Here is a 13,761-nt window from a genome sequence, read left to right on the forward strand (position 1 = left end):
ACATACACATTCAACAATTACATTCTTGGCCAGGGAGTCAGGCCTGCTCTCCCTATCTCCCTTCAGATACACTCCAGAGAGCTATGGAAAGATTCAGGGTGGATTGCCAAAGATAGGAAAACCACTTCTGCTCTTCCGAGGCTGACATCATCCTTCTCTGGAACAGGGCGCCTTGCCCTTGCAGATGGGGCTGAGCTGGGGCGGCGTCAACAGAGGGAAGGGAGACAGGAAGGGAGTGGGGTCCGAAGGACTCCAAAACCTTACCTGGAAGAGAATTCCTGCAGTGACGTCCTCTGCCGCTAGGGGGAGCATCGCTCAACGCTGGCATCCAGTGTTTGCCGTTTGTACCATATCAAACCCCCTTAGGTTCTTTCTTCCTGTTTGCCATTTGGTGAAATGAACCCGGAGTCTTAACAAACATGAGCTTCTTCTTTTTCTTTCTGGCAAAAATGAATTCCAAGGCTGAGGATGAAGCTCAGTAGAATGTTCCCACAAAGCCCTGGGTTTGATCCCCAGCTCAAGCTTAAACCAGACGTAATGCTCCAGGTCTGGAAAGAGTTTCTCATTAAACTTGGAGCTAAGCTGCCTACCAGCAAGTCTCCAGCAATCCTACTGTCTCCTTGTCACACATCGTTTGGTTTACACACATGTGTGTGACCATGCCTAGCCACAACACTCAGAAGGTGGAGGTTCAAGGTTCCAGGTTCTAGCCTGGGAATGAATGAATCCTTGTTTCAAAAGAAAAAAAATCAACAAAGAAACAAACAAAACCCCCCACAAATAATTTCTTGTACAATTTTTTAAAACTCAGTAAGGATTCAGATCCTACCAAAGCAGGAATTAACTGTGTTGCTAGGTTTGGGGAGGATTATGGATACAGGTCTGATATCTGTTTGGCTACTTAAAATAATTGGAAGCATACCGGTTCCTGCTGGCTCTAGTTGAAGAGGCCCCTGCACTTCTGACACTCAGGAGGGGTGACCTGTAGCCACACTGCCCCAGCACCTCACTTGCTGGCTGACTCCATGTTGTGGAATGTATGGGGAACCTGATACCTGGGTCCCCCAGATTCCTCAAGTGACCCGTTGATACCTAGAGTTTTTTTTCTCCACTGCTGAAGGAGAACATGTTAAATGGTGAGAAGGCAGGTCTTCCTTCCAGAGGATAGAACTTCCCAGCTGGTCAGGAGCAGCCACTAACGCTGCCCGCTTTCTTTCTTTCCAGAGCTTTCTCCTACTTGTCCCATACCATCCCCGATTTCACAGACAACTGCCTGATCAACATCATGAAATGTGGAGACGACTTCTATGCGACCACAGAGACCAACTACATCAGGAAAATCAACCCCCAGACTCTAGAGACCTTAGATAAGGTATGGTCGGCTTATAGTCAGCGTCCATTCCTGACCTACAAGCTGCCCGCAAGCCTCCCCCTCTAAAGTCTCAGCTGCCTTAGCACGGTGCTTGTAGTTACACTTCAGCAAGGACTGCATGGTGTCCAACTTTGTGGCTGCCCGTATTCCCAGCGGTTCCTATATACAGCAGTCATGTGTTGTTTAAGTATATTTCAGTTAACTGCAGGACACATGCGTGATGAGGATCTCAAAGATCGGTCCACCTAGTGACACGGTAGCTATCTTATCGTAAAAACTCTATGATGTCCATGTGGTGAAATCGCCTCATGACGACTTTCTCATGTGTTCCCACAGGGCCGGAGAGATGGCTAAGTGGTAAAAAAAAAAGCATGTACCACGATCTTTCAGGTGATCTGAGTTCAGTTCTCAGCACCCTGGCTGCAACTTGTAACTCTAGCTCCAGGGAATCTGATGCCCCCTTCTGGCCTGTGTGGGTACTGCATGCGCTCGCACGTGCACATACACTTAAAAATACAGACATAAAAGCAAATCTTTAGAACATAGCTTCCTCCCTAAAAGTGGTATAGACTAAGTGGCTTAAAATAACAGGGACCTACTGTCTTGTATTCATGGAAGCCACAATTCTAAATCCAATATGTACAGCCAGGTTCTGGCAGGTTATAGGGGGTCCTCTCCTTCCTGTGTTTTCCAGTTCCTGGATTTCCCTCCGGTCCTCGGTGTTCCTCAGCTCATAGAAATATCACTTGAATCTCGACCTCCACAGTTCCATGGTATTCCCTTTGTGTCTGTGTGTGTTCCAATTTCCTGTGTTCTATAAGCACGCAAGTCATAAACACACAGCCCATGTAGTACGACATCATCTTGTGGTGATTACACCGTCAAAGACGCTACTGCCACGTGAGATCACATTCACAAGCGCTGGGGTTAGGACTTCCTTCTGTATGTTTGGAAGATGGTACAACTCAAAACCATATCCATAGTTCTTATAGGACCCAGGGTGTTCTACCCACACTGACCTGCAGAGGGAGGTATCACTCAGAGAGCAAAGGCGCCCGCAGACAGAACCGCTTCCTGGGAAGCCCTGGGCTAACATTCCCATGAAAATCAATACACTCCCATGTCAGTTTGCTCTAGCTAGTTGTTCAAAGCCACAGTGATGTCATAAGGCATTTCAGCGATCTGCTAAACTGAACACTTCTCTTAGCCGGGAAATTACGTCCAGTTCCTTGTAAACTAGGTGGCAAGGGCCCAACTGATGCATGCTGGGAAATATCAGAAGGGCCAGAGCCCGACCAAAGCCTTGGCTGCCTGTGTTATCCTGGAGAAGGGAAAACAGCTAGTGCCTAGCCATTCCACGGTTCTCCGGCAGTGGTCTGTTCTGAGCAGTGGTCATTGTTCAACTTGTTAGTAGAATTCCTGCTTTAAGTAAATGGTTTTAGAACCTCTATTTCCAGAGTATAATCACGAGAGGCCTGGGGAGCTGTGTCTCTGCCCCTGTGGACTCCAACAGGGGTGAATTTAAAGGACTTAATTAGCATTGACACAGAGAAGTGGTTGAGACTGGCTGGAAGGTTGGCTGGAAGGTGGCGATCCACCATTGCTTACAGCCTTCTTTCGTGAGGCACCCGGTCTCTATGCTGTGGATCCTGACAAGACCAGGATGTGGGATGGGAGAGCTACAGGCACAAAAACAAGCAAACAAAACAAAACATGCGGCGCACTAGCTCCCCGAAACCGACTTCTGCCACAGAGATAGTACAAACTCATATCCGGTCAAGAGAATAGACATGTCTTTAAAGGTAATTATGCCTTTTTCCTCCCAGTTAGGAGATATTCAAAGAGACCCACCCTCATTCTAGACCTAGGCCCAGTCAGGTATTCATGGGATTCCCATCTTCTAGTCTTCACAAAACGGAGTGGCTATTGTATTTTACAGGTTGATTACCGGAAGTATGTGGCTGTAAACCTGGCTACCTCACACCCTCATTACGACGAGGCTGGGAATGTCCTTAACATGGGCACATCCATTGTGGACAAAGGAAGGACAAAATACGTGATCTTTAAGATCCCTGCCGCAGCGCCAGGTAAATCACACTGGGGAGCTGACAAAGCAAAGACAGCTGGGTGACCCTGACTGAAGAGTCCGGATTTGTGCTTGTGACACGCTTCATAGATTAGTCAGATGACCTTAAAGTCAGTTTTGTCATTTAGTTGAAGGCAAAGGTTCTTTTGGGAAGAACTCGATTTTCTCCTTTCACATAAAAGAGACATTTCTGAGATTACTCTGGATAAAAGACATGCTGGCACTCTTTTAACTTTCTGGTTTTAGACTCCAATTCATGAATTCACTATTTTATCCACCCACCCATCCACCCACCTATTTATCCTTCAGTCTGCGTGTTCACCTGCTGACCTACCCTCCTGATCACTCATCCATCCACCTATCTATCTATTCATCCATCTGTTCATCCACCCATCCATCTAGGCATTGATCTACTTGCCTGTCACTCAACATATCTCCTCATCCATTCCTACCCCTAAACCATCCACTCCTCCACTTACCCACCTATCTATCCATCCATACACACGACCACCTGTTCACCTATGTACACATCCATCCATCCGCCCACCTATGTATTTAATATCTATCCACCCATCTTTTTAGCCTATTCTAACCTTTTCCCCTAGCTTACTAGTTTAGTCATTTTTAAAAGTCTTCTGGCAAACGTTTTAAATGCCAAGGCTGTGCCACCCCCTCTATCCTGCAGCCAAGCTCCCAGGGCTATTGGGGTGCTCAACCCTGCTGGGATCCACTCCAAAATCCACACCCTGTTCCCAGAGCCTTCTGGACCTCCTCCTCTCAGGGCCGGGTCCTGGAGCAAAGCCCAGGCCAGTGATTGCGTGTTCCTGAGGGGGAAGAGGGAGAGGCTCCCATCCTATGTTTGTCTAGGACCCTCCTGGTTGCCACACCCAGCAGATGAAGCCTTCAAGGGTGTTTGACCTGACCTTCTGGCCTAGGGAACAAGTTTATATCTGTGACCCTGATAGCACCTGCCTGCTCTTTACCTTGCCAGCTGTAGAAAACTGCCCAGCTGTGACAGAAGCTGGGAGCACAGCTCCCCCCAGGTCAAAAGGTGCCATGAATATTATTAAGTGAAACTGAAGTCACTTAAGCCAATGAAGGGTGTGTGGTCCAGTCCAGCATCTCAGAGTTCAGACTGTGGTCTTCCCGGCATTTTTTACTTGTAGCCTCATATCAGAGGGGACTGTGAGGCTCAGATTAGGTGACATGGTGTTGGTCACATGGCTCATGGGAGCCCTAACATCATGCAAGAGGAGGGGGCAGGGCATTCTTGCTCTACATGTCAGACCTGGCTTTGTGTCCCTCCTCATTTGTGGAGAAAACTAGCCCACAGCCCCACAGTGTCCCCTCCCACTAGCCAGCTGTTTACAGTGTGCACAGGTGGCCGCAGAGAGGTGGGGACATTGACAGGGAACTCATTATAAACCAGCCTCAGGACTGGGTGGGAAGGCCTTTTGCCCAGGGCTGATTCATGCTTACAAAGGACTCAGAAAACAGAGCACACACACAGCCATTACCTTCAGTGCCAGCAGAGGCCCATGAACTGTGTGTGGTTAGGACAGAAAGTGGGTATGGACCTCCCACCCCTCCCCCATGCTCTACTGCTTGCTTTTCTGGGTATTCCCCTGCCCCTAATAGCACAGGAAAAAGTCAGCTATGACTTAGATTGTTGAGATAGACCATTCACATCATTTGCTCATCTGCGAAAGGGGCATCCTACAGCTTAACTGAATTGCCACAGTACATGTGAAGGTCCCTCATCCTCGGAAGGAAGCATGGCCCTGTCTGTAGAGGGCTAGACTTCTAAGCATGAGGATTTGAGTTTGATCACCCAGAGCCCTTGTAGAAAGCCGGATGTGGTGACAGGCAGCTGTAATCCTAGCTCCGGAGAGGCAGAAACTGGTGAGGTGAATTCTTGGGGCTCATTAGTAGAATATGTGGGCTCCAGGTCCTAGTGAGAACCCTTGTCTGGGAAGGCAATGACAGCTCAGGTTGTCCTCGGTGCCTGTGCATACCTACCTCACCCCTGAGACACAGGGCAGGGTGTCTGTCATCACAATGGATGGTCCTCTACTGGGTGTCTTAAGAACAATGGGTGGAATCCCCGAGGAATATATTGTGTATGCTGGCTCCTCACAAGGGTTGTGGGAAGGGCGCCCCTGGGAACTTTGGTAGAAATCTGAGACCTTGCCCCAGGAATACATTAACCTCTGCATTTGATCACTGTCCCCTCATGATTCATGAGAATGGTATGTATATTCATGGCTCTGCACCAGGGGTCAGCAGCTTTTTTTTTTTTTTCTGCCAAAAGACCATGCCAGTAACTAAATTATATAAGGCCCTGAGGACCAACTCTCTGTTGTCTGTCACAGAGGCTCACCTGGGCTACTGTCCCTAGAAGCAGTAATAGTCAGACCTCATAGAAAGCAGTGGGCGTCCATCTCCACTCGAGACTGTACTTGTGAAGGCAGCTGGGGGATCAGTGTAGTCCCCCAGTGGCTGTGCAGACCGTTGGCCCCTCAAGGCCTCCCTGGGTGAGACAGTGGTTTTTCAGGCTGGACATCCAGAGTTCACCACAGCTCCCCCACCCCCGAGTGGACTCTAGTGGGAGTCTCTCAGTATCTGGGCCTGTGGGTTCTTCACTGAACTCCTGAGAACACAGTCTCGGAGTGGGTGATAGTGCTATCCGTGGCGAGATTTCCAGCTCTGCTCTTCTCCAGGCAACAAGAAGAAAGGGAAGAGCCCCGTGAAGCACGCAGAAGTTTTCTGCTCCATCCCCTCCCGCTCGCTGCTCTCTCCCAGCTACTACCACAGCTTTGGAGTCACGGAGAACTACGTGGTGTTTCTGGAGCAGCCTTTTAAGTTGGATATCCTCAAGATGGCCACCGCATACGTGCGGGGAGTAAGCTGGGCTTCCTGCATGTCCTTCCACAGGGAGGACAAGGTGAGGTCTTCCCCGTCTGTCTACCCCACCTCAGGAGCACTGACAGGGAGGTCACCCTGAGGGATGCTTGTGGAACATTAGCTGCCATTTAGTCCCTTTGCAGGCAGCTGCCACCATCTTGAGAGTTCTGATGTTGGGATGGGTCATTTAGAGTGGTCCTGAGTTAGGACATCCCTACTTCCAAATGCAGACTGTCCTGCGAAACAGATGCGATCTTGGGCAGACAAAATCCCCCAAACTATCCACAGATGCACAGCCACTATGGGGTCAAGTCCTCGCCCATAGCTGGGACCTACACAGCCTCGACCGTCCATTGGGAAGGCTCCTTCAGCGCCTCTACTCTCATTGTCTTGGGGGGCTGAGTGAGTCCTGGATACCAGTGAGCTTACATATCAGAATGACACTGCACTCCACAGATGTGGAGTCAAAGCATCTCCTTCAGTCAGAGGAACATGAGTGTTCTAAGCACATGCAGATGAGTGTGTAACGCGTATGTGCGTGCATGGATGGATGTTAAACACATGTGTATGTACGTGTGTGTGTATTTGCTGTTGCTGCTTTTGACAAACATCTAGCAATTCTCAGTGTTACCTCTTCAGATAACATAGCAGTATGGAAAGCCACCCTTAAAATCCTTTTCCTGGGCTGGCGAGGTAGCTCAGCTGGTAGGATACTTGCCCAGCATACACGAAGCCTTGGGTTCAATTTCCACGACTGTATAAATTGGGCATAGTGATGCATGCCTACAGTCCCAGAACTCAGAGGAGGCAGAGACTGGAGAATCAGAAAGTTTAAGGTCATCCTTTGCTACACAGCAAGTTCAAGGCCAGCCTGGGCTACACAAGATCTTATCTCAAAATAATATTGTTTTAAAATCCATTTCCCACCAGACTCCCCAGCATCTTCCCTCCCCCTCCTTTCCCTGTCTGTTCCCCATTCTGGAGAGGGTCACCATTATCCATTGACTGTCCACATCGGTACTTCTGGATACTCACCCAGTCCCATTTACAGGAATAAATATAACGGCTAGAAACCTTCTTTAACAGCATCCCCTGTCTCCTCAGGAGGAGGTAGGTGAGGTCCACCACTGATAATGACCCTCTGGAAATTTCTCAGAATGGGATTCAAGGCCTCCGTTGACCACCCTCAGTCGCCTTTCACACGTGTCTCTCTCTCTCCTTGCTTATTGGGGATGTCTTCTCTGATATCTGACTGCTGAGGGCCTCCTGGTGTTCTGTTCTTCTGGGAATGAGATGGCTTCCTCCCTCACTGGTCTAGTTCCCCACTCCTTCTTTCCTTTTCCTGAACCTATTTGTTGTGTTTTGTAAAAAAAAAAAAAAAAAAGAAAAGAAAAGGAAGCCAGGGATATGTTTGGTGGAGGTGCTGTCTGGTGTGGGGTTAGGGGGTGCCTCTGTGGGCCATGCGGGTACCAGCCACACAATGGTAGTATAGAGTTAATTTAGGGCATGGGAAGGAGAGTAGAGACAGAGAAAGGGAGAGAGAGAGACAGAGAGACAGAGAGGAGTAGAGGCTGGCCATGAGCAGGTAAAGAGAGGGGGAGGGGAACGGGGAGAGAAGGGACAGAGGGGGAAGAGGGTAAGAGAGAAAGCGAAGAAAGTGAGGATGGGGGCAAGCAGCCTCTTTTATGGTGAGTCAGGCATACCTGGCTGTTGCTAGGTAACTGTGGGGCGGAGCCTAGAAGAAACGGGGACACTATCTACAGGAAATCGCAGGCTGGCTTTTTCTAGCTCACGACCCTAGTTTGTTTTTCTTGCGAGTGCCCTTATGTTTATCGTGGGTTCCACCCCGCTCACATTACAGTCCTTGAAAGGAGCTACTACATGTCACTATGTCGCTATGGCTCCCAAAGTGCCCGGTATCAGAAGGGCCTCGGTATTTGTAGCGTGAATGAACAGAACAGGGAAGCCAACTCAAGTTGAATACCCTCTGCAGCCATCTTCAGAATCACTGGGGTTCTCCTATTGCCAGGAGCTTGGAGAACAGGAAGCCTGGAATCTGTAGCTGTGGGGTGGCCCTGGGCCAGAGGGTCTCAGGCTCCAGAAATCAGCTGGGAGTAAACTCATAAAAATCCGAGTGTCCAGCCGGGGGTTGGAATCACAGCAGAGAAAGTGTCTAAACCAATCACTCCCAGGCTTACCTGTCTGTGCTGACACGCCCCACCCTCATGACATCACAGCTCTCCTACCTGGCCTCTGGGGGAGGGGAGAAAACAACCAGACCAAAAAAGCCACCTCCTTCCTCTGGAAGGTGGTTAAGCCAGAACTACCAAAAGAGATAACAGAGGGGGAGAGGGGGAGGGAGGGAAAGGGAGAGGTTGTATCAGACAACCCACCTGTAGAGATAACTCATTACCACCCAGGGTGATTTTAGCCTGGTCACAGGCAGCCAGGCCACCTGGGGCAGATGCTGCTCCCTAGCCAGTCCTGGGTCCACTCCCCTGCAGTCCTGAGGACAGGGTGGGTGGCTTTAGCTAGCAGCCCTGGGACGCAGGCTCTGCACTTCAGTGCATGGGAGAGAGGACCGTAGGACTCCAGTCTCAGCTGGAGCCTGGCTCCTACTTTTTAGTGGCATGACTTTCCAGTGAGCTTATCTGGAACCACAGCATTGCTCTCTGGGAGCCCTCCCCAAAGGCTACCCAGCAACCCTGGTGGTAAAGCTGCCCTCCTGTGGCCTGTATGTCACAGAAATGCTGCAGGCCGGCTCCATTCACTGAAGGCTTTACCTGCCTGTCAGATTGACAGCATTTTGTTTTGCTTTGTTTTCATATTTACTTATTTGCGCCCACATGCATACATGCTTAAGCACAAGCAAAGAGGCCAGAGATCAACCTCCAGTGTTGTACCTTAAGACACCCACGCTTTGATTTTTGAAACAGTGTTTCTACCTGGCCCGAAATTTGCTAATTCAGCTAGATTATTCATCCAGAAAGCACATGAATCCTCCTGCCTCTGCCCTAAACCCTAAGCACTAGGGATTATAACCACCACTCCTGGCTTCTTCTTCATGTTCGTGCTAGGGATCCCAGTCGGGTTCTCAAGCTTGTACAGTGAACAGTTTATCAACAGAGACTTCTTTCTCTGAACCCCCTTGTCTTAAGTTTTCATGAGGAAATACTTATTTAAAGTGGCAGATTCACGATGATATTTTCACTCAAATGTATCATGTACTTTATGTTCATCCTCTCTGCCTTCTACTTCCGATCACATACACACATACGCAAAATATAGAATTTGGGGGCTGGAAAAATGGCTCAGTGACTGCTCTTCCAGAGGTCCTGAGTTCAATTCCCAGCAACCACATGGAGGCTCACAACCATCTCTAATGGAATTCAATGCCCTCTTCTGGTGTGTCTGAAGAGAACAGTGTATTCATATACATAAAATAAATAATTCTTTTAAAAAATACACAGAATTTTGAAAGAAATAAACTTTGTCTCTTGGTGGACAGCTTGGTTGATTTTGTAGTTTAGCCATTGTGAATAGCACTATCTATCTGGCAGTTTGGGTGGATTCAGAGCTCAGAATGGGAAAAGGGACATCCATATGGCCTGAGCTAGGCCTCCTGGTGTTGTGACATCACCATACCAGGAATATCCAAGGGTGAGCTGACCAGTGCTTGGACTGATGTGGGCATCTTCTTTCAGACTTACATTCACATCATCGACCAGAGGACCAGAAAGCCTGTGCCAACCAAGTTCTACACAGACCCCATGGTGGTCTTCCATCACGTCAACGCCTATGAGGAGGACGGCTGTATCCTGTTTGATGTTGTTGCCTATGAGGATAGCAGCCTCTATCAGCTCTTCTACCTGGCCAACCTGAACAAGGACTTCGAGGAGAAGTCCAGGCTGACCTCAGTGCCTACCCTCAGGAGGTTTGCTGTGCCCCTCCATATGGACAAGGTATCGTGTTCAGGGGATTCTCTGTTTTCCGGAGAGCCCCGAATCTGGGCAGAAATTTCTCTTGATGCTGGTTTACATCAAATTCCACAATGCACTGGGCTTTCTTTTTTTGTTTTGATTTTCTTTGCTTTGCTTGCAAGGATGGACCCCAGGGCCTCACACGTAATTTACCACTGAGCAACAGAGAGATCCCTGCCCCAGCTCTGAACTATACTTTGAAAAAAGTTTTTGTTGTTCTTCTAAAAGCAGCTGTGTTCTATAGAAACTTTAAGAGAAATAAGTGAGAAAGAAAGAAAAAAAGAAAGAGAGAAAGGGAGAGAGAGAGAGAGAGAGAGAGAGAGAGGAAGGAAAGAAGGAAGGAAGGAAGGAAGGAAGGAAGGAAGGAAGGAAGGAAGGAAGGAAGTTTTTTTTTTAATGGCTTTGGAATGGTAACATAGGCTGTGCTGTCAGCTCTGAGGAGGTAAAGGCCAACCTGGGCTACATACCCAGACCTTGTCTCAAACAAACAGATGATCCCCATTAAACCTAGCATGCAAGGTGAACACTGTGTTTGTGTTTACTCCAGTCTCTCTGGATACACATTAGATAGATAGATAGATAGATAGATAGATAGATAGATAGATGGATGGATGGATGGATAGATGGATAGATGGATGGATGGATAGATAGATGGATAGATAACATGCACACATGTACATGTATATTTTAACTGCACCTTTTAACGGTTTTATTGAGATATAATCCACACACTATAGACCTCATCCATTTTTTTTTAAAGATTTATTTATTTATTATATATGAATACACTGTAATTGTCTTCAGACACACCAGAAGAGGGCATCAGATCTCATTACAGATGGTTGTGAGCCACCATGTGGTTGCTGGGATTTGAACTCAGGACCTCTGGAAGTGCAGTCAGTGCTCTTAACCACTGAGCCATCTCTCCAGCCCCATGACCTCATCCATTTAAAGCATTCAGTTTGTTGTCCTTTGTGTACTCAGAGTTGAGCATCCGCCCCCATCCTCAGTTTTGAATATTTTTTTTTCTTTACCAGCCTTAGAGAAATTCTGTACTCTTTACCCTTTAGCCGCCATGCCCCAGAAAATTTCCCCTTGCCCCAGGCAATCATAGATCTCCTCCAGCCTTAACAGTGTCACCTGTCCAAATGCATTATGCCGGCAGAGTCTTGCAGCAGGCAGCCTGGTACGTCTGGCGTCTCCTCCTATTCAGGAGTGTTTTCTCCTTCGTGCATATCGCAGCGTGTATCCGCACTGCATTTTCTCACATGGCCAAGCGTGTGCATACTCTCTTGCCTTCTGCCTCGTATGGCCAATTATACATCTAGGCATCTCTCTATGCTCTCATTTTAAATATTCAGCTAATCCTCCAAGGGAGGGATCCAGCGCCACCAGCTTGCATGATGTCCCTGCTGTTGAATTATTGTTCTTAACACTGTGTACAACCCCCGGGGCCAGGAGTCCTCCTCAGTCAGGATGCTGCTGTCATGGCTCTGAGCAAGAGGAAGCTTCTGGCTCCAGAACTCACTGACTTCATGATATAATTAATTTAAATGGAACCAAATTGAACTCAATTAAGACGTGGCGGCTCCCATTTACTGAAGGAGCCCTGTCTGCCAGGGGCTTGGCTGTGCATTTTGTCTTTGTTTAGTTTACATCACCTAATACCAAAACAACTTCTAGGGAAAGTTGAGAGGCTCATTTTACAGTTGAAAAGCAAAAAATGAGGGTCAAAGAGGTAAAAGAATATGTCCCAGGCCACAAGGCTGGAACCCTGGACCAGTCACTAAAGGTGTGTCTGTGACTTCAGAGGAACAGGAATTCAGTTGATCATCCTGCAGGCCTTACTTCTGGGGAACAGTCCTCTGCAGTCCAAGGGGCCTTCTCCCATCCTCATTTCTGGGTTCTGCAGTACAGAGGTTCCATCTAACCTTGTCCAGGAAGCTGGAGAGCCAGGATTTGTACCAGGCTTGTATGTCTCCAAAATCTCTCCTCTCTGTAATATGTCTCCATGTGTCTCGGCCGTGGCTTATCCCACATCTTACATCACCCTGATTCACATCTGTAATGTTGTTGTTATGGTGGTTGTTTTAAGTCGTGTGAAAGGGAACGTGACCCTCACCAGGGAAAGCAGCACTCCTGCTGTACCGTGGAGGAGAGCATGCAATGAACGAGACCTGAGAGGCCAGCAGAGGTCTGTCACTCCAGGTAGGGCTGCCTCTTCCCAAGGTCTGCCTTTGCAAAATGAGTTTAGTGTTGAGGGTTGTCCTAGTTAGGGTTTCTATTGCTGTGATCAAACACCATGACCAAAAGTGACTTGGGGAGGAAAGGGTTACTCAGCTTATGAGTCATAGTTCATCACTGAAAGAAGCTAGGACAGGAACTCAAGCATAGCAGGAACCTGAAGGCAGGAGCTGATGCAGAAGCCATGGAGGTACTGCTTACTGGTTACTCTTCATAGCCTGCTCCCTCCCTTCCTTTCTTCCTTCCTTCCTTCCTTCCTTCCTTCCTTCCTTCCTTCCTCCCAGATTTATATTTTCATGAATTTATGTGAGTGCTGCGTCTGCACATGTACCTGCTTGCCAGAAGAGGGAATCTCATTACAGGTGGTTGTAAGCCACCGTGTAGCTTCTGGGAATTGAACTCAGGACCTTTAGAAGATCAGCCAATGCTCTTAGTCACTGAGCCATCTCTCCAGCCCCCTAGTCAGCTTTCTTATAGAACTCAGACCACCAGCCCAGGGGTGGCTCCACTCTCAATGATCTGGGCCCTCCTCCATCCATCACTAATGAAGAAAATGCCCTACAGCCTGATCTTATGGAGGCATTTTCTCAATTGTGGTTCCCTTCTTTCAGATGACTCTCGTTTTTGGATGACTCTGGTTTGTATTAAGTTGATATCAAACTAGCCAGCATAGGAATATAAGTCAAGGGTAGAAAGAATGCTTAGTATATTGAGACTCTGGGTTTAATTCCTAATATGACCTTGAAGAAAGAAAGGAGTCAACCAGATGGGCATGTTGGCATATGCCTACAATCCCAGCACTCAGGAGACTAAGGCAGGGGAAGTGCAAGTAACGGCTAGGTTGCTAAGATGCCTGGTGAGACCTTAACTGTTGTTGTTGTTGTTTTTTAATTGTTCAAAAAAGGAAGGAAGGAAAGAAGGAAGGAAGGAAGGAGCTGAAAAGATAGCTCAGCAGTTAAGAGCACTGGCTGCTCTTCCAAAGGACCCAGGTTCAATTCCCAGCACCCACATAGCAGCTCATAACCGTGTATAACTCCAGTTCCAAGGGCCTGGCACATTCACAAACATACATGCAGGCAAAGCACAGATGGACATAAAATAAAAGTAAGTAAATCTTTGTTTAAAAAAAGAAATAAAGGAAGGAAGGAAGGGATGGAAAGAGGGAGAAAAGGAGA

At 48.0% G+C, this 13,761-nt stretch overlaps 1 protein-coding gene across 2 annotated transcripts in view; it reads left to right on the forward strand.

Moving 5' to 3' along the window:
• Bco1 (beta-carotene oxygenase 1) overlaps positions 1–13,761 on the forward strand; it is a 39,544-nt gene that overhangs the window by 12,315 nt on the left and 13,468 nt on the right. For both annotated transcript variants that reach the window (XM_028753098.1, XM_028753106.1), the window contains exons 4-7: positions 1,225–1,372; positions 3,312–3,459; positions 6,179–6,402; positions 10,067–10,324. In XM_028753098.1, the coding sequence (XP_028608931.1) occupies positions 1,225–1,372; positions 3,312–3,459; positions 6,179–6,402; positions 10,067–10,324 (778 nt within the window). The remainder of the gene's footprint in view (positions 1–1,224; positions 1,373–3,311; positions 3,460–6,178; positions 6,403–10,066; positions 10,325–13,761) is intronic.

This window comes from Grammomys surdaster, unplaced genomic scaffold, assembly GCF_004785775.1.
Source record: "Grammomys surdaster isolate TR1022 unplaced genomic scaffold, NIH_TR_1.0 128, whole genome shotgun sequence".
Classification (NCBI taxonomy): domain Eukaryota; kingdom Metazoa; phylum Chordata; class Mammalia; order Rodentia; family Muridae; genus Grammomys; species Grammomys surdaster.